Genomic DNA, 20,271 nt, shown 5'->3' with positions numbered 1-20,271 from the left:
TCTCTGGAAACAGCAGACAGGTACCGGTTGGTCAGAGGGGCTGCAGCTGCGGCAGTCACCAAAGTAAGAACCCAGGTGTGAGAGGAGCTTGAGGAGACTATGGAGAAGGACTTTTGGCTGACCTCAAAGAAGTTCTGGCAAACCGTTAGACGACTCAGAAAGGGAAAGCAGGGCTTGGCTCAGGCTGTGTTCAGCAGGGGAGGAGAACTGCAGAACCGGAGTGGGGATATTTTCGAGTGGTGGAAAGAGCCCTTTGAGGAACTCCTGAACCTGACCTGGAGGAGGCAGAGTTTGAAGACTCGGGGGAAGACTTATCCATATCCCTGGCAGAGGTCGCTGAGGTAGTCAAAAAGCCGGCAAAGTGCCAGGGATGGATGAGATTTGCCCTGAGATGCTAAAGGCTCTGGACATTGTTGGGTTGTCTTGGCTGACATGCCTCTTCAGTGTCACATGGAGGTCAGGGACAGTGTCTGTGGAATGGCAGGCCAGTGGTGGTCCAGAGTCATTGCTACAAGCCATCCATATACTCGCCACAAAGTCAAACATGTTTCCGGTGGGTGTTGGGCTCCGCCAGGGTTGTCCCTTGTCTCCGATCCTGTTTGTGATTTTCATGGACAGGATCTCAAGGTGCAGCCGGGTGGAGGAGAGTGTCCCATTTGGGGACCTCAGAATTGCCTCTCTGCTCTTTGCAGATGATGTGGTTCTTTTGGCTCCATCCGACCGTGACCTTCAGCACACACTGGGGCGGTGTGCAGCTGAGTGTGAACCGGTCGGGATGAGAGTCAGTACCTCCAAGTTCTCTGCCGGAAAATGCTGGACTTGCGCCCTCTGGTTTGGGAGTGAGTCATTGCCCCAAGTGAGATAGTTCAAGTATCTTGGGGTCTTGTTTATGAGTGAGGGTAAAACGGAGCAGGAGTTGAACAGGCGGTTCGGTGCAGTGTCAGCAGTTATGCAAGCGTTGTACCGGACCAATGTGGTGAAGAAGGAGCTGAGCCAGAAGGCAAAGCTCTTGATTTACCAGTTCATCTAAGTTCCAATCCTCAACTATGGTCATGAGTTTTGGGTAGTGACAGAAAGAATGAAATGCGGATACAAGCTTGATACTGCATACTTCATACAGGGCAATATTGATGCACATCTCGCCATAAAAAATAACAAGTCAAGTATTTAGGCAAGCCATAGTATCAATAATATTTAATATTTGAAAATGTATAAAAGGAATTCTGGGGGAGTCAGTCTGAAAGGGCCTGATGCTGCTGGTAAATTTTATAATAGATTTAGAGGTGCTTCAATTTGTCAGGAGATGCTGGGTTTTTAGTACAAGCACAGACTTTGCACAATATTATTAGTTATTTGGAATAAATGCAAGTTATTCACCATATGGTTGCCTTGTGCATCATATCTTTTTGGTTGTGTCATATTGTTTCCATATTCGGACATCTTACACATGAAGCCCTGCCTCTTTCCAATGAGAACATAACACTAAAATATGCATCAAACTTAGATCAAGCAAAGGAAGACCATTCATACTACTGTAGTTTATTTAAAGATAGTGTTGCTGCTAATAGATCTCACTTTAGTCTTTACATGCTTATTTGTACATTATGTGTGCTTGAATTAATATTTACAATACACAAGTTGGTTCAGTGCCATGTGAAGTGGCAACTCTAGGGCCGGCCCTGGTTTACTCACTGATGCATCTCCAGGATGTTAATGAGTCTATGATCTTTCCTCTAGCACCACCCTCAGGACAAAATCAGATCATACCGACATTCCTATGACAGGTAGCCCTCTTTCATCATTTTTCCATCTCTACGTCTACAGGCTGCACATTACCCTCATACTTGCATCCCTTCAGCCTCCTCTTCCTCCTCTGTTAGAGTAAACACATCAGGTTGGTACTAACTAACATCAGCTGCGTGTGATCCTGTACAGAATGAACTATCTGGTCAGCAGTGAGAGAGTTTCTCTAACAGGAGGAGACTCTCCCTCCTACAGAGAATACACAGTCACTGAGGAACCAGATGGCCAGAACCAGAACCCAAACCCAGGATAAAGAGGTTCAGTGAATGTAGTGTTGAAGGTGTGGAGGTGGATCAGTGTGTCAGAGGAGACTCTGTAGAACGACAGAGTGCCAGCAGGGCAGTCCACATACACTGCTACTCTACCAGAGGAGGAGGAGGAGGAGGTGATGGATGCTATTCTGTCATTGTGCCAGACAGAGTAACAACGGCCGTCACAGCAGCTCAGACACCAGGACTGATTATTCCTTCCAAACACAGTCTTTGCTGTCTCCCCTCCTGATTCCTCTGTAACTCACTGATATATAAACTTCTCCTCTCCACTCAACCTCCCAGTAACAGCGACCAGTCAGACCATTTCTACACAGCAGCTGAGACCAGTTGTCAAATCTGTCTGGATGATCAGGATATGACTGAACCTCCTTCACACGTGTCATCTTCCTGTTGTTGTCAGACAGTTTGATCTTTCTGTTTACTGTGTTTGTGTCGAGTGTGAGTTCACAGGAATCTGATGGAGAGAACAAGTCACAATACAGCTGCAGTTATTAATCTATCATCTCTGATGATGACATAAGAGATTTGAATGAGTGATGTCACAGTTTGAAGATGGTTGAATGTTTCATGAATCAAATTCAAACACACTTACACTTCCTCAGACCTGGTGTCAACCATTGGACTCCAGCAGGCTCCAACCTGAAAGGAGGAGGGGGGTCAGAGAAGCATTTCCTCTTTCAGCATGGAAACATGGACATTACATCGCTCTCATACACACAGCTTTGTTATTCTACACAAATGGACTCACATGTTCACATGGAGCACTTATTATTAATCAGCTGCTATTCTTTTCATTCAGTGGAGCTTCTTCTGATTGGCCGATGACTACAGCTCATTATGTTCACTTATTCATGATATATTATTATCAGTATTATATTGACGTCAACCAGAGTCCAATATCCTTTCTCTTTCAGATGTATTTGGTCTCCACCAACTCATCAGGGAAATATCTGTCTCTTTAGCTGCTAAATGCTCCACTATGTTCACCAGCTAGTTTCTAACTGGGTCTGTCTGCTGTTTGCTGCTCAGCAGGTACTGAACAGAGTACCTGAGCAGGTAATAGTGTACAGTGTACCTCAGAAGGTAGTAGTGAACATTGTACCTGACCAGGTAGTGTACAGTGTACGTTGTACCTCAGCAGGTAGTGTACAGTGTACCTGAGCACGTGGCGTACAGTGTACCTGAACAGGTAGTATAGAGTGTGGCTGAGCACGTAGTAACCCAGCAACATGTAAGGAGACACCACTATCCTGTTTTCTAATGTTAAAACAAGACAACTCTCAAGTCACTCTCATCACTTTCCCTCCCTGTTTTTGCACATCCTGGCTACTGTTCCCTGACTACATCTGCCTGTATTGATGGTCTGATGTGGGACACAAACAGTTTGATGAGTCAGTGTTTATCAGCTCTGGTTGTTTGAGGTTAGTTTGGCGTGTCAGGGTCATATGAGCCAGACTGACAGTGTGCCAGAGAAAGTGTACCTCTTCTATCAGACTGATTATCTGTGGCTGCAGCAGGCCTCTTCATACCTGAGAGTATCCAGTCTCCAGTGTGGATCCTCCAATCCACCAGACAGCAGCTTCAATCCTAAGGCTCCTGGATGATTGTAGCTCAGGTCCAGCTCTCTCAGATGGGAGGGGTTGGAACTCAGAGCTGAGGCCAGAGAATCACAGCCTTCCTCTGTGATCAGACAGCCTGACAGACTGCAAACACACAAAACAACACACATGTCACATAATCTGAGGGTACTGTGAGGTTCTGGAAGGTTACTGCAGTGCTGTGATACTGTCGGCTATAGTGGGGTTACATTACCATTATTACTGATCTATTTCTAGTCACAACCAAACACCCACTAATGTCCATCAACAATCTGACAACATTACTGGTAACTTGATTCCTCTCTGAAATTTCAAGTTATAACAACAACGTGAGAAAAAAACAACATGTTAAAAAACATTAAACATATTCATGTTAAGAGATTGAAACTAAATAAACTCAACTGGCTGGAAATCCTATAAGCAGAGACAATTTTATGCAGGTTAGGAGCTTATCCACTAGTGTAAATCAGGATTTAAGTGGCCATCAGTTTAACAGGTTGATGAATCCTGACCTGAGCATTTCCAGAGTACAGTGTGGACTCTCAAGTCCAGCAGACAGTAGCTTCACTCCTGAGTCCTGCAAGTCGACAGGGGTTCAATTAACTGTTAATTACACCAAGGGTCGTTATCTACTTTAGATTTTAACAAACTTTGCACAGCAAAGATGAACATATTTCCACAAATAATATTTAAGTTAAACTATGAATGGTCGTCAGAAGAGGATGAAGGAAAGATGTCTAGATACTTCAGTACAAACCTCTGAATTAGAGAAGAGCAAACATGAAGCTAACACTGTTGCTCAAACAACATGAGCCTTGACCCGCAACATTGACATTCAGTCCGTTAACATGACTGAGCTAAATACAGTCTTGAAGCAGTTTTATGGATCCATCCAACTAAAGTGGAGCTCTACAGCATCAGCAGCTACCTTGGGTTTTGAACTGGTTTGAATTGTTACATCAACGAGCCTCCGGATAGGCGCCCATGGAATTAAATACTAGCTAGTGTGCAGAAAAATGTTTGTGTGTTGCTTGGCAACATTCCAGTCCCAGTCCAGTTGCTGCTTATTACTGTTAACTTATAAATGCTGCTTGTAGAGCTGTTGTATAAAAGCAATGTCAAGGTTGAGTTGTACTGAATATCAGCACGGCTGTGATTTGGTTGCTGGTACGGGGCCGAAGTGCTGATTTTCAGTACAACAGCACTCCCTCTTGAGTGAAATTGCTTATATATATATAAAAAATCCAACTATCGATGTACTTACATAGCTTTGTTGGAGGCTTTGACCACTGGTAGCAGCCTTAGAAGAGCCTCCTCTGAAGCAGAGTATTTCTTCAGGTCAAACACTTCCAAATCTTTTTCTGATGACAGTAAGATGAAGACCAGAGCTGACCACTGAGCAGGAGAGAGTTTATCTGTGGAGAGACTTCCTGAACTCAGGGACTGTTGGATCTTCTCCACTAGAGAACGATCATTCAGTTCATTCAGACAGTGGAACAGATTGATGCTTTTCTCTGCAGAGAGATCCTCGTTGATCTTGTTCTTGATGTACTGGACTGTTTCTTGATTGGTCTGTGAGCTACTTCCTGTTTGTGTCAGCAGGCCTCGTAGGAGAGTCTGATTGGTCTCTAGTGAAAGACCCAGGAGGAAGCGGAGGAACAAGTCCAGGTGTCCATTTGGACTCTGTAAGGTCATGTTCACAGCACTCTGGTGTAGATGTGTTGATTTGCCTCCGAACACTTCAGACCACCAGGAGGCCGATTGATCTTCTGCCATCAGATTGACACCAGAGTTGATGAATGTCAGATGGACGTGAAGAGCAGCCAGAAACTCCTGAACACTCAGATGGATGAAGCAGAACACCTTGTCCTGGTACAGTCCTCTCTCCTCTTTAAAGATCTGTGTGAACACTCCTGAGTACACTGAGGCTGCTCTGATATCAATGCCACACTCTGTCAGGTCGGATTCATAGAAGATCAGGTTGCCTTTCTGCAGTTGATCAAAAGCCAGTTTTCCCAGAGACTCAACCATCTTCCTGCTCTCTGGACTCCAGTGTGGATCTGTCTCAGCTCCTCCATCATACTTGATGTTCTTCACTTTGGACTGAACCACCAGGAAGTGGATGTACATCTCAGTCAGGGTCTTGGGCAGCTCTCCTTCCTCTCTGGTCTTCAACACCTCCTCCAGAACTGTAGCAGTGATCCAACAGAAGACCGGGATGTGGCACATGATGTGGAGGCTTCGTGATGTCTTGATGTGGGAGATGATTGTGCGGGCCTGCTCCTCATCTCTGGATCTCTTCCTGAAATACTCCTCCTTCTGTGGGTCGGTGAACCCTCTGACCTCTGTCACCATGTCAATACACCCAGGAGGGATCTGATTGGCTGCTGCAGATCGTGTTGTTATCCAGAGGCGAGCAGAGGGAAGCAGGTTCCCCCTGATGAGGTTTGTCAGCAGCACATCCACTGAGGTGGACTCTGTAACATCAGTCAGGATCTCATTGTTGTGGAAGTCCAGAGGAAGTCGACACTCATCCAGACCGTCAAAGATGAACACAACCTGGAACTCTTCAAACCTGCAGATTCCTGCGTCTTTGGTTTCAGTAAAGAAGTGATGAACAAGTTCCACCAAGCTGTACTTTTTCTCTTTCAGCATATTCAGCTCTCTGAAAGTGAATGGAAATGTGAACTCTATGTCCTGGTTGGCTTTGTCTTCAGCCCAGTCCAGAGTGAACTTCTGTGTTAAGACTGTTTTCCCAATGCCAGCCACTCCCTTTGTCATCACTGTTCTGATTGGTTTATCTCTTCCAAGTGAGGCCTTAAAGATGTCTTCTTGTCTGATTGTTGTTTCTTGTCTGTGTGGTTTCCTGGATGCTGTTTCAATCTGTCTAACCTCATGTTCATCATTCACCTCTGCAGTCCCTCCCTCTGTGATGTAGAGCTCTGTGTAGATCTGATTCAGAAGGGTTGGGTTTCCTGCCTTAGCGATCCCCTCAAACACACACTGGAACTTCTTCTTCAGGTTAGATTTGAGTTCACGTTGACAAACTGCAGAATAACTTCCTGAATGAACACACAAAGAAGATCAATAGGAACATTTTTGAGCATTTCAGTTCCTCAAAGAATGAGTATATGAATATATTTTTGGTCCATCTCTTGAGACATTAGTAAACGTCCCATTTATCCAGCATGTTAAATCTTTAGAGAAATCCTCTTACTGCTCTGCAGACAGTCAGCCAGCTCCTCCTGCTTCATTCTCCTCAGGAAGTGCAGTGTGATCTTCAGAAAAGCCTCTCTGCTGCTCCTCCTCTGCTCTTCATCCTCATCGTCCAACACCTCCTTATCCTCACTTTGACTCTCTAAGCATTCTGGGTAATCTGAACTCAGAACCTTCTGGATCTTCTTCAGCTCGTTCTTCACAAAAGTGACGATGTTCTCCTCCAGCAGCTGGAACAGAATATTATATGAATGACAGTCAGACTAAAGTCATGGAACCAAACATCACATCCATGTTGGACAGACTGACAATCCACTGGTCTAAAAAGTGCAGCATGGAGATGATTGTGAACAGAACAGATGTAAAAGTAGTTGTTGTACATGTACAGACCATAAATATGGAGTCCAGGTGTTTTTGATGCTGCTGGGCAGACTGACCACTGGGAACCTCTGAGCTCTCCTGGTCCACTCTGTGGAGGAATCATGAAGAATTAGCTCATATGATGTCTGTCTACACAGTGACAAACACAAGGTAAAGGTCCATGATGTGATATTTGGATGTGAACAGTGAATCAGATGACTCCCTGTAGTGGTAAAGGTTTACTAGTCCTGCTGATCCCACTGAGAATCAACAGCTCAGTCTGAAGCTGTTAGGAGCTTTCAGCTCAGTGTTTTCTTCACCAGTCAGTTTGGTTTAGTCCCAACAGCTCTCACCAACCCCCTCCATATGTACACTGCTGAAGTGCCCTGGAGCAAGGCAACCATAACCTCCAGCTGCTCCAGTGGAGCTGCTTAATGTCAGAATGGTTGAACTGGGCAGCTCCTAGTTGGAACTTCATCTTCAACTTTATCTGAGTCAGGTTTCAAAAGGTTTAAAACTGGAGATCTCACAACTGAGAGTCTAATAAAAACACATAATTTTGTTTTCAGGTAGAAATCCTCACCTTTGATCAACAGAGTGGCGTCCATCTTTAAAGAATATAGGACGATCGATAGACCACTCACTCCTCATGGACACACAGCTGGGTTCAGGTTTTTCCAGCTTCCTCCTGATAGAAACACAAGATAAATTCTGCACTGCACCCACAACACTGAGATAAAACCTGTCAGTGATTTATTACACCTAACTCTACGCAGTGTATTTGTATTTAGATAGTTTTTGGTTACACTTTGTATGAAATCCATGTTTAATTTAGACATGTTTCAATGTATTTTTTAAAGCTGTATTCAGTGCAGTGAGCAGAATAGTGATGAGGATGCTGTGGGGTCATCATATTGGTTGAATAGCAATGCCGCCTAATTAGGAGGTTTGTACTCCCCAAATTTCACCAGCATGTCCTTCTCCTCCACTAGAGAAGACAAGACCTTGGACTATGTTTACACCAACATGGCTGATGTATACAGAGCCCTTCTCCTCCCCCATCTAGGTCATTGCGATCACCTCTCACTGTTTCTACTCCCCAAGTATGCACCACTCATCAAACATGTGAAACCTTCAGTGAGGACAGTTGAAGTGTGGCCAGAGGGAGCAGACTCTGTACAACAGCAGCAGCTTGAACATGGAGTGGACTTAACTGCGTTTGCAACTCATGCCAAATATATACAGTGCAGGCAGTGCTGTTGTACTGGGGAGCGTGAGGTGGGTGGGGGGTGCCCGTAGAGACAGCAAACCATATTTGGGCGGAGAATATTGATGTTATCCAATGGCAAGTCTCTATTTGATCATATGACGAGACAATAGTACAATACAGTAGTTATAGTTTAATGCGCAAATTGAAAATCTGTCAAGACCGACAAGGTAAGTAAGTAAAGGTAAAGGTAAATATATAGAATATTAACATTGCATTTATTTATGCAATTATGTGCAATTGGCAACAATACTATGCCTCACACGGGGCAACATTGTGTTGGGAAAACAAGTAGGAGCTGGTCTAGTTATTAGAAAATATTAAAGATAATAATTAACATTGATTATATTCATATCAATAAATGATCCATATATATTAATAATAACGGGGCACTAAATTACTGTATGTTGGTACATAAGCTCAAAAAGCCATTAAAATGGCTAACCGCCATGTCCACCAATTGCATCGAGATAGGCATTCATACCATAGTATATCATAGTATAATATATGGTAGTATCTTGCCATAAGATCACTCGTGCAAAACATTAGCTTAGGACTCTCACATTATGACCTCACAGAACTAGTCATACACATTATTCTTATCCTTATCCTTATCCTTATCGTTTTAGGTGCCACTATCCGCGTCTCACCTTAATGGATTTACATCTCTAACATTCCTGTTCTTCTCACTAACCTGATAAATAACTGAAAAACACTAGTTTTTTTTAGTATTTTATACAATGCTAATGTTGTTGTTTATCTGTTTTTTGTTTTGTAACTTTAGGGCTGTTCTTGCTTAGCCAATATAGATAGTTTCAACGAATGCCTCATTGTTTAATGAACTGCCCAGACATTGCAAGATTTAACAAACTGACAAATAAACTCTTTCAATCATGGACTGAACAACTGAGTTATCCACAAGGAATGGACAAGTCTGTATAACTTTCAAGTTGTCATCAAAAAACTGACATGTAACTGGACTCTGCAAAGCACAAAGGGTTGGAGCGAGCGGCTTCCTCCAATATGCACAATTGGATTTGAACACAGCAAGGACTGCATCTTCTGACATTGGAACCAAAACTTTCCCAGACTGGCTCCTCCACCTTCAACCGATGGAATTGCCCGTTAACAATGGAATCTCTTTTTCTTGCATTAGCACAGCAATTGCATATGGTTAAGTAAGACTGTTTAACTTTGACTTCTGTGAATGTACATGTATTGATTTGATTTAATGCTATTCACTGAGTTTTACTGTTGTAATATTGTTTTGGTCAGGATATTTGGGTAGCTGGCTTCACCACATTTGATGTGTTAGTTACTCCACACAGACAAAGGGTCTTGTATGTACACTTACCATCTTTTCTAACCCAGCGCAATCTCATACACATATAAAGATCACGTACATGAATGGTAAATTGATTTTAAACACAAACATACACATTTGGAGAGAATCTCAAACTCCTACATCACACATTCTTTGTTCTGACTGAACACATGTGTTCAGACAAGACAAAGAGCCCATCGTGTTTGATGTCTTGGAGGCCATCTTTAAGTCAGCCGTCTTTGTAGTTTTACAGTGTCAGCCATATTGTTTGTAGGCCATGCGGCCTCAGTCGCCTGACCTCAGTCGCCATCTCGTCTTTTTCTCACGCACGCACGCACGCACGCACGCACGCTAGTTTGTTTAGTTATTTAGTTGGATTAATATTATGTTTTAAACCTTTGTCATCTTGTTAATCAAGGCTTGTGGAATATACATGCTGTCCTGTTTAATTTTAATGTTGTACAAGAGTTAATAATGCCAACTTCTGCTATGTCAAGAACTACAAAATCCTTCAACCTTTACTAGCTATTGATATGGTGATTTTTGGTTATAGTTATTAATTAAATTATTAATCAGAGTATCAAATTGATAGTTTAGTATACTTTATTAGACTTATTTATGAGACTACATTAATTGGCTATTTTTTTCTTTGTTTCAAAGAGTGGTGCCCTGAGGATGATTTAATATACATTAAATCATATTATTCAATATATTAAATAATTATTTAGATAATTATTAATAACTTTTGATAGCCATTTTAATGCCTATGTATACTTTAAAGCTGTATTCAGTGCAGTGTGCAGCATAGGCATGAAATGAAGCTGTGGGGTGACCATAAGGGTTGAATAGTAATGCCGTCCATACGATAAAAACAGGACGGATATGGTGTCAAAGCAGCGAGTTTTAACTGTGTCCTTTCCTATATTAAAGTTCCCTAATGTCTGATATCATCATCATTTTTGGTTTCATTATCAGTTTGACATCCTCACTTTTGATCAACAGCGTGGCATCCATCTTTGAAGACTATAGGTTGACCCATAGACTGGTCACTCTTGATGGACACACAGCTGGGTTCAGGTTCAGAACAGTCTGGTCTCTGATGGATCCTGATAGAAGAAATTCATTAAAGCTCACAAATTTAGAAACATTCTCAGTGAAGTCTTTGTGACATGGAGAAGAGTCGTGGACAGTTAGAGATGGTCATCTCACCTCTGAGCTTTGGTCTGGCTGTCATGATCCCCACACAGAGAGGTTTTAGAGGGAAGGACACCCTCCTCTATGTCCTCACCCTGATTCATAGCAGAGCCCACACCTTCACACAATCACAACAACCTGCTGGGGAGCTCACACATTATTTCTCTTCATCACGACACCTTGATACTAAATAAACTCACGGGACAGTTTCCATGTTGTTGGCCCTTTAAGCTGCAGAGTCCTATCTGAGAAATGACATTTACAACCCTCTTTAGTCTTTAGGATTGTTTGAAAACTAGAGGAATACACCTCATGTTGCTTTTTCTTTGCCTTACTTTGGTGATGACATAACTTTTCAACCCTTTTTCCAGGTCTACTATATCCAGCCAGAGCATGCAGTGACAGCTAGTCCAATAATCCAACATCAATCCGGTTACCTTGTTAGCTGTTGCTGAATTCACATCCACCTCAGCTCCCAGAGATCTTCTACCTTCATCTGTAGAGGAAACACTGAGAGCATCAGTCCAATCATTGACAAACATCAGCACTCGTTCATTCTTTAGATGCTGCCGTAGCTAGCCCTCTTCCACAGGAAGCTACTCCCCATATAGGCCAGCACATTGTTTTGTTAGGCTAGTGGACTGCCCAAGCTAAGAAATAAACATGACACTTTGTGGACTTAAATGATTGAAAGTAGAGCAAACAGAAGGTACATCCCAAGTCTCTTATTTGACATTTCCTCGATCCTCGCTTGAACTGGAAGTCATTCTGGTCCGCCATCTTGAAGATCTCAAAGCTCTTATTTCTGCACTGAGGAGAAAAGAGGGATCAAGCCCACAGGAAGAGTGCCAGGATTTGAGGCAAATTTTTGTAGTGGCCAAACGGAAGAACTACAACTTCCGTGTCCGTCACGTGATGCCATTGGGCACAAAAATACTTTTTCCCCATAGACTTAAATTGGGAAAGAGACGTCTGTAAATCTGCAGATTTTTTTTGTTGTTGTTGAGGTAAATCAACCTCCCAGTATAAACAATTGAATAGTCCTTATTTAAATTATTAGGTCCTAAAAGTTGTAAAATGCACTAATAGCTGAATCCAGAGTTATTTCCCTTCCACCGTTCATGTGAATGAGCCCCAGACCACAGCTGGACCGGGGGCTGGGAGGCGGAGTTAAAGGAAATGCTACAACGCCTGCTCTATGGTCCCAATGGATACGGCAGTTGAGCCATTTTGGCTTCATGCTCCACTGAGAAACCCTCATAGGATGAACGGGAGCCCGCCTACAACGCTATATCCAGTTCTCTTTAAACATCCATCGAAGGGATCTCTGAGGAGCCATGAGAGAGGATACACAAAAGCAACCTTCACAGAAGGCTTTTACCGACCAACACCCCCCCCCTTATTGGATATCAGTTATTGATTGGATGCTGCAGCTGATCAGACTGATCCGATACATTTCAACATCACTGGAGTTTCATACCGGAGAGAAGACAGATAATAGATTAAACTCAAATGTATCACTCCCAAGTGTTATATTTATTTGTTTTCTGATTCACCATCTAGTCTAGTTAAAAATCTGTGTTAATTAGGCATGAACAACAAACGGACCACAAACAACTTTCTTCATTTATTAGGAAGAGTTTTCTTTTCATGATCTGTTATTTCACCCATTAACTGTTATCGAGGATATCATTAAAGTCAGAGAGAGCAGGAGAGTCAGCAAGAAACACTTTCTACATCATTTAGCGTCATTTCCATTCAGTCACATGTGAGGCTGATAATTCCTACCGTCGGGTTTGACATGAGTTACATCAATTCAATTTCCCCTGAAACATTTAGCTTAATTCAGCTTAATTTCTAGTGTTCAAAATACACAATAATCATATTCTGGGTTATTGAATAATTAATTAATAATCAGAACATCAATAAATACAGATGCCAATAATGAATAAATAATATAAAGGCACTGTGCAGGTAGAAATATTTTGTGTGCCTCAGGACACTGTATACAGTATAAATACAGAGTGCAGGCTGTTATTCTTGTGCAGGTGTTTGGTAAACAGGTAACGGGCTACAAAGAGAAAACACTGCTGCTCTGCCACTGATAACGGTGTGTCTTTATTAGTATTAGTACAGTGCAGACACTAACTCCATCAAAAGTCTCTGCAGCTGTTACAGCCAACTGACAGCTGATCCAGCTGTGAACAGCTGCCACAAACGGACGTTGCTTCAAGTTACGCTTTATAGGAAAGGACATAGATGTATTTACGTAGATACCACATTGGCCGTTTCAGCCCGTTGCTGCGATATGTCAGAATCGCCGCCATATTGGAGAGGTCTGGACCGGCTTGTAAATAGAACAGCCGTTTTTCTGGATAAAAAGCACTATAAAGTCTCTTATCCGATTTCAGTAAGTTTCTATTCAAGGATTTATGTTCTACAAGGAGTAAAACAACAAAGTTTTGTCTCCAGTTACTTAAAATCTTGAAACTAGGCTATGATCACTGCTAAACTCTCAAAAGAGTGTGTATCAATGTTAGCTAACGTTACATGAACTAAATTACTTACGTGGTGGAAAATAATTAATTAAGCTGAGAGTTAACGGTACTCTTCCAAAACCCAAACATGACACCAGCTTTATTGTTTGCGATATTAGATGCATATCGTACATTTCAAGTTTTATACATAATATTATGTTAGAGGTGAAGATCTTTAAGCTAACATTAACTTTGGTCGAGGATTAGCTTACAATAACAAACGCTAGCTAGCTCTTATTTGATGACCTACAGAAGCAAATGTTTTGTAAATATGTAACTTAAACTGTAACGTTGATGATGTGAACAATTCTTAAAGGAAACTGTGTTATGAGAGTTCCACCTTTTATTACCATATCAACAGAAAGACCGGCCAGTTCACCAAAAGTTTTTTTTGTGGGGGGAATCTAACCTACCCCACATAGATTATAAACGCTTGAATATAAAAAACATTCATTGAAATGTAAACATTACAGTGCTTTTTATCCAGAAAATCAGCAGCTCTCCTGTTCAATTGTATGTGTTTACAGGTCAGTCCTGACCTCCCCAATATGACGGCGACGTTGACGTGCGATTGAAAGGGCAATGCAGCACCTACGTATGTATATCTATGGGAACAACGCCTCATTTCTCTAGAAACACATTTCATTGTTTCCTATCTCCTCACACGGTTTCCTAGCGTCTCTCCATGCATCCCGGTGGGAGGGACTAAGATTCAAGGACAAGAGGCAAGTGAAGGAAGCATGGATGTAAATAACAGACTTGGGATGCACCCAGAGTGTCTCTCAGGTGTGTTTCAGTGCAGGAACAAAGGCCCAGGTGACCTGTCTGATCCCTGCTGGGTCCTAGTGCTGGAAGAGTTACTACCTTTCCCTCCACATCAATAACAGCCCTGACAGACCCCAGATCAGCCTGAACTCATCTTCTTCATCACAGTGTCATCTTTCAAAGCAACACGTCATCTGGGCTTCAACATTCAGACTAACCACAGCTTCTCTCTGCCTGCTCACAGGCAAACATCTTGTTTCCCAGCTGACATTTGTGTTTGAAAGCAGCTTTAAACAATCACACGTTCACTATCAATTCAACCGTTTCTCCAACCACAACAATCAAAGATGTTGTCTCAAGCAATCACTGCTCCACTTACTGAACTTTTAGCCATGAACTTCATCAGTGTGCAGCTCTCTTCTGTCCTCAGCAGGTCTGTGTAGAAAAGGAGCTTCGTACTTCACTTCAACTTCAACTCCCATCAGACGAAGTGAAGTGACGCCTCTTCTTATCCTTCATAAGAGGGTGTGTGTGTCCTGTCTTCACTCTGAAAGTATGCAGTCGGACTGGTTGGACGGAGTCTGAGCAGACTGGACAGACTGGATTCTGTTGTTTAGACCAAATACTTTAAAGGATCCATGCACGGCCCACTTTGTCACCTTGTTTTCTTGTATATATGTAGACTAGTGTGGAATAGATGATCAATCAGAAACCTTTGTAGTCACTGTTGTGAGGAGTTTTGCGTCTTCAAAACATTCATTAAGATTGACATGAGAGTGTTTTTATTCATCACTCCACCTTGTTGATCTGGTTTCCCGCCACCTGTTGGGGTGGGGCAACTTACCTACTTATCATTGGTGCAGATAGTTTGGTGACATCCCATAATCCCCAGCACAGCTCCACCCACCTTCCACATGATTGGAGGTCTAATCAGCCAGAGATTGGAAACAGCTGTGTGGCTGTGCAGAGACTTTGATGTGTAAAGTAACTAGTTAATGCAGCTGTCAGATAAATGTAGTGCAGTAAAAGTACAACATGTACCTCTGATATGTAGTACAAGTAGCACAACATGGAAATACTTCTGTAAAGTAAGAGGGAGTCATAATTGGTGGAAATGTTTGACACATTGGACCAGAGACAGAAATGTGTCTCATGTGAATGACTTACTGATAGTTTGTCTTTGATATCAAAAGTTAAAACCACTGTTGAATGTCCTGATGGTTGTTTTGGAGAAGAATGACTGAATAATGGAGCTGAGATCTACTTTAAAGGACGAGTGCTACTCGTCATGGAGGAGGATTTGGCGCCCTCTGGTGCCACAAACATGAAGTGCATCCTGTCAGTTGAAGTGGCTCAGATTACAGGCTGTTTTCAATGTTTGGAAATCATCCAAATATAAACAGTTAGAGATGATTTTGTCCTGATGTGTGGACTTTTTAAATGTTACATCATGTCAGCTCTACTCAGTAGTTAAGAAAGTCAGAAATAGATTGTGTCTCTTCTTCTCTGGTGTTTATAGGACTGATATGTGTTGCATTCTGCTGCTACACACTGGAACACAGACAGGAAGTGGGGAACTTTATTCTGAAAGGATTCACAGGAAATGCTAGTATGCTTTTGTGTGGATGTATGTATTAATATGAACAGTGTTGTATGGAGAGTGCTGCAGTTACTCACTCTGACCACTGGAGGAAAACGTTTGAGGGGGGAGAAGTGAAATTAATCATTTTACACCAGAAAAAACCCCATTTGAGTAGAAAACAAAAAAAATATTTAGTATAGAATGAAAAGCTGCAGATTATTGAGTCTTTTAGCTGTTTGACATCACACTAATGTGACACTATCTCAGCTATACTAACACCACTTTTATATTTGTTCATTAAATGATTATTTATGATTGATTTCCTCACTACAGCTGCTCCACAAGTTCACCTCTTTAACACAAGTGGTTTTACATCAGTCCTTAAACCTGCAGATTTCTCTCAAATCATTTGGACTCTTTCAGGTCCTCATTAGTTTTTCACTTTATACCTGATCTGTGCTGTTTGAAAATCCACCAACTCTCTGAACTTTACAGCCTTTCATTTAATAAACAGCTGAGTTGGTTCTTGATCAGTAGTTTGGTTCAAACTTCTTTTGTCTCTCTTCTGAAATATAAAAATTTGATTTGTTTTTTTATGAGTTTCCCCAAACAACCACACAGTCAGTGATGTATGGAAGTAAAGTGAACAATACAACATGAATTATGAAGCTTTAATAAACAAATCCTTCTTTTTATACAGTGTTATGATTTTAGCTTTGACATGATTTATATGTGATTTCCATCATTTATTATCTAGAATCATCCTAAAACTTTGATTTCTTTCTATTTCAACATCACTTATCAAAGTTTGTTCTTTTGTCACACGATCACCAAAGATGATGAATTTAGTTTGTTCAAATCAAACCAACTCTTTACAAGTTTTTTTTATACAGATGCTGAATATTATCCTGAAAGACTCTTGTCTCTTGCACACAAAGAAATCAAAGTTCAGTTTTATACACAAAGTTTAAAAAAAATTATGTTTCACACCTTCTCTCAGACAACAGATCATTTCAGGTAATTACATCGACCTTGCTCAGCTCTTTCAGCCGTCCATCGGCAACACCACAAGTCCCAGAGAGCTCTCAGCCCCCCAGAGTCCAGCCCAGCTCAGGTACCCCTCACCTGCTGAAACTGCATTACAACCACTGAGAGATCAGGTTGGTACGAACTAACATCAGCTGTGTGTGATCCTGTACAGACTGAACTATCTGGTCAGCAGTGAGAGAGTTTCTCTAACAAGAGGAGACTTTCCCTCCTACAGAGAACACAGAGACACTGAGGAATCAGACCACGACCGAGACCTGGACCAGATCCTGAACCCAGGATAAAGAGGTTCAGTGAATGTGGTGTTGAAGGTGTGGAGGTGGATCAGTGTATCAGAGGAGACTCTGTAGAAGGACAGAGTGCCAGCAGGACAGTCCACATACACTGCTACTCTACCAGAGGAAGAGGAGGAGGAGGAGGAGGAGGATGATGATGTCATTCTGTTGTTGTGACTGACATAGTAACCATCATCAGAGCAGTCCAGACTCCAGGACTGATCATTCCATCCAAACACACAGTCGTTAATGTCTCCTCTCCTGCTGATTCCTCTGTAACTCACTGATATAGAAACTCTTCCTCTCCACTCGACCTCCCAGTAACAGCGACCAGTTAGAGCAGTTCTACACAGCAGCTGAGGACAGGAGTTAAATCTGTCTGGTTGATCAGGATATGACTGAACCTCCTTCACATATGTCACCTTCCTGTTGTTGTCAGACAGTTTGAGCTTTCTGTATGCTGTGTTTGTGTCGAGTGTGAGTTCACAGGAATCTGATGGAGAGAACAAGACACAATACAGCTGCAGTTATTAATCTATCATCTTTGATAATGACATCAGATATCTGAAAGTGATGTCACAGTTTGAAGCTGGTTGAATGTTTCATGAATCAAATTAAAAACACACTTACACTTCCTCAGACCTGGTGTCAACCATCGGACTCCAGCAGGCTCCACCCTGAAAGGAGGAGGGGGGTCAGAGCAGCACTTCCTCTTTCAGCATGGAAACATGGACATTACATCGCTCTCATACACACAGCTTTGTTATTCTACACAAATGGACTCACATGTTCACATGGAGCACTTATTATTAATCAGCTGGTATTCTTTTAGTTCAGTGGAGCTTCTTCTGATTGGCCGATGACTACAGCTCATTATGTTCACTTATTCATGATATATTATTATCAGTATTATATTGACAATCATCACACATTTCAGACTCAGTTTCCTCGACCAGTCAGTCAGTAAATCAAATGTTTAAACCTGCATCAATTGATTTCTTTGTCCACTTGTGGTTCAGTGAAAACAAGCTATAAACACAACATCTGACATATTATCAGCTTATAAAGTAGTTGTGTCTAACATGATATCAACCAGCTGCTTCCACATCCAGCAGTTACAGAGCAACATGAGGATTCATCAAGAGTCTTTGTGTTTGTGTCACCTGATGAATGCTCCACTATGTTCACCAGCTGGTCGCTAACTGAGTCTGTCTGCTGAGCAGGTAGTGTACAGTCTGTGGTGGACTCAGGCTGTCTGAGGGGAAGGGGAGAAAAAAATAAAAAGGGCACCAGTGTACAGAAAGTTTTCTAGCATGTAGGGCAGTCTATATGGCACTGCATCATGCTTTCTCAATTTTAAGGCACACTTTTGCTGCGGTTTGTTAGAACATGGGGGCACCAAGGGGGAACGGTCGCCCGTCCTGCTCCCCCTTTGAGTTTACCAGCCAGTGCGAACAGTGTACCTGAGCAGGTAGTGAACAAAGTACCTGAGCAGGTAGTGTATAGTGTACCTGAGCAGGTAGCGAACTATGTTTTGGTCCTGACCTCTTGTGTTTGTTTAATAATGACTGTTGTCTCTCAGAAGTAAAGGAGAAAGTAGCCTGAAATCACTACAGCATCAGAAAACCTCTTATGGAGGATGTCGGGGTGGATGGTTGGATGTACAAAGTGTCTGTATTCTGTCTGTGTCTTTATTATCTGTAATATGGGGGTGAAAATATTACAGTTCAAGTCTGTGTGCAGCCACAGAGCACTTCCTGTGTCCCCCTATAATGTTGGTCTAGTCCTAAATAAGCCTCTTTGGGCTCTGACACACCATGTCCACAATCGGCTGTTGGTTGAGCGTCTGTGGCTGACTGTCACCTGTAGTTTCTGTGGCGAGTCTTGCAACAAGTCGACTCTTATCAGCCATGGAACTCGCTCTCAGTGCAAAACAAACAAAAACCTGGTAAACTCCTTTAAAACTGCAAAACATTCCTATTGTGATGATTTACGAAGAACGTTTAAATAGGTTAACTGTAACATGAGAATGGTCTTTTTTTGTTTTCTATATGTCTTTTTCTATTCACAATACTGTCTGGTCTAAAGTGCAACACACACTGGTCAAAACATCCATCTATTGTTTACAATGAGCCCACAAACCTGCAGTGTGCAGATGTTGACGAATGTCAACCCACCATGATGCCTGACAAGGTATCAGAATACACAACTAACCTATTTTCTGATGTTGAAACAAGACAACACTCCAGAAAAACAACATTTCATCACCTTCCCTCCCTGTTTTGGCACATCCTTGCTACTGTTCCCTGACTACTTCTGTCTGTATTGATGGTCTCATATGGGACACAAACAGGTTGATGAGTCAGTGTGTATCATCTCTGGTTGTTTGAGGTCAGCTTGGTGTGTCAGGGTCATATGAGCCAAGCTGACAGTGTGACAGAGAAAACGTTTCCAGCTCTACCTCCTCTATCAAACTGATTGTCTGTGGCTGTAGCAGGCCCCTTCATACCTGAGAGTGGCCAGTCTCCAGTGTGGATCCACCAGTCCAGCAGATAGCAGCTTCCTTCCTGAGGCTCCTGGATAATTGTAGCTCAGGTCCAGCTCTCTCAGATGGGAGGGGTTGGAGCTCAGAGCTGAGGCCAGAGAGGCACAGCCTTCCTCTGTGATTAGACAGCCTGACAGCCTACAAACACACAAAACAACACACGTCACATAATCTGAGGGTAATGAGGGCTGGAAAGTTACTGCAGTACTGTGATAATGTCGGCTAATGTGGTATTACATTAATATTATTACTGATCTTTTTCTAGTCACAACCAAACCAGCACTAATGTCCATCAACAATCTGACAACATTACTGGTAGCTCTCTGATTCCTCTCTAATGTTTCAAGTCCCAACAGAGTGAGAAAAAAAACAACAGAAAACATGTTCATGGAAAGAGATTGAAACTAAATAAAGTCAACTGGTTGCAGATTAAGAGTTTATGTATTAATGTAAATCAGGATTTAAGTGACCATCAGTTGAACATGT

General features: G+C 42.2%; 2 protein-coding genes across 3 annotated transcripts in view; both read right to left on the bottom strand.

The window, feature by feature from the left end:
* LOC119495723 (NACHT, LRR and PYD domains-containing protein 3-like) overlaps nucleotides 1–20,271 on the bottom strand; it is an 88,646-nt gene that overhangs the window by 13,889 nt on the left and 54,486 nt on the right. The window contains exons 2-7 of the mRNA XM_037782481.1: nucleotides 11,050–11,175; nucleotides 10,830–10,946; nucleotides 7,833–7,934; nucleotides 7,280–7,358; nucleotides 6,891–7,119; nucleotides 4,938–6,735 (exon numbers count right to left, since the gene is read on the bottom strand). Of these exons, the coding sequence (XP_037638409.1) occupies nucleotides 4,938–6,735; nucleotides 6,891–7,119; nucleotides 7,280–7,358; nucleotides 7,833–7,934; nucleotides 10,830–10,946; nucleotides 11,050–11,138 (2,414 nt within the window). The 5' untranslated portion in view covers nucleotides 11,139–11,175. The remainder of the gene's footprint in view (nucleotides 1–4,937; nucleotides 6,736–6,890; nucleotides 7,120–7,279; nucleotides 7,359–7,832; nucleotides 7,935–10,829; nucleotides 10,947–11,049; nucleotides 11,176–20,271) is intronic.
* LOC119495528 (NLR family CARD domain-containing protein 3-like) overlaps nucleotides 16,571–20,271 on the bottom strand; it is a 69,369-nt gene continuing 65,668 nt past the window's right edge. The window contains exons 10-12 of one of the 2 annotated variants that reach the window (XM_037782124.1): nucleotides 19,750–19,923; nucleotides 17,871–17,917; nucleotides 16,571–17,733 (exon numbers count right to left, since the gene is read on the bottom strand). In XM_037782124.1, the coding sequence (XP_037638052.1) occupies nucleotides 17,177–17,733; nucleotides 17,871–17,917; nucleotides 19,750–19,923 (778 nt within the window). In that variant the 3' untranslated portion in view covers nucleotides 16,571–17,176. The remainder of the gene's footprint in view (nucleotides 17,734–17,870; nucleotides 17,918–19,749; nucleotides 19,924–20,271) is intronic. The other variant, XM_037782128.1, reaches the window with a different exon arrangement.

This window comes from Sebastes umbrosus, chromosome 10 (assembly GCF_015220745.1).
Source record: "Sebastes umbrosus isolate fSebUmb1 chromosome 10, fSebUmb1.pri, whole genome shotgun sequence".
Taxonomy (NCBI): Eukaryota; Metazoa; Chordata; class Actinopteri; order Perciformes; family Sebastidae; genus Sebastes; species Sebastes umbrosus.
Note: the sequence above shows the minus strand (reverse complement) of the source record. Positions and strands in the feature narration are given on the sequence as shown.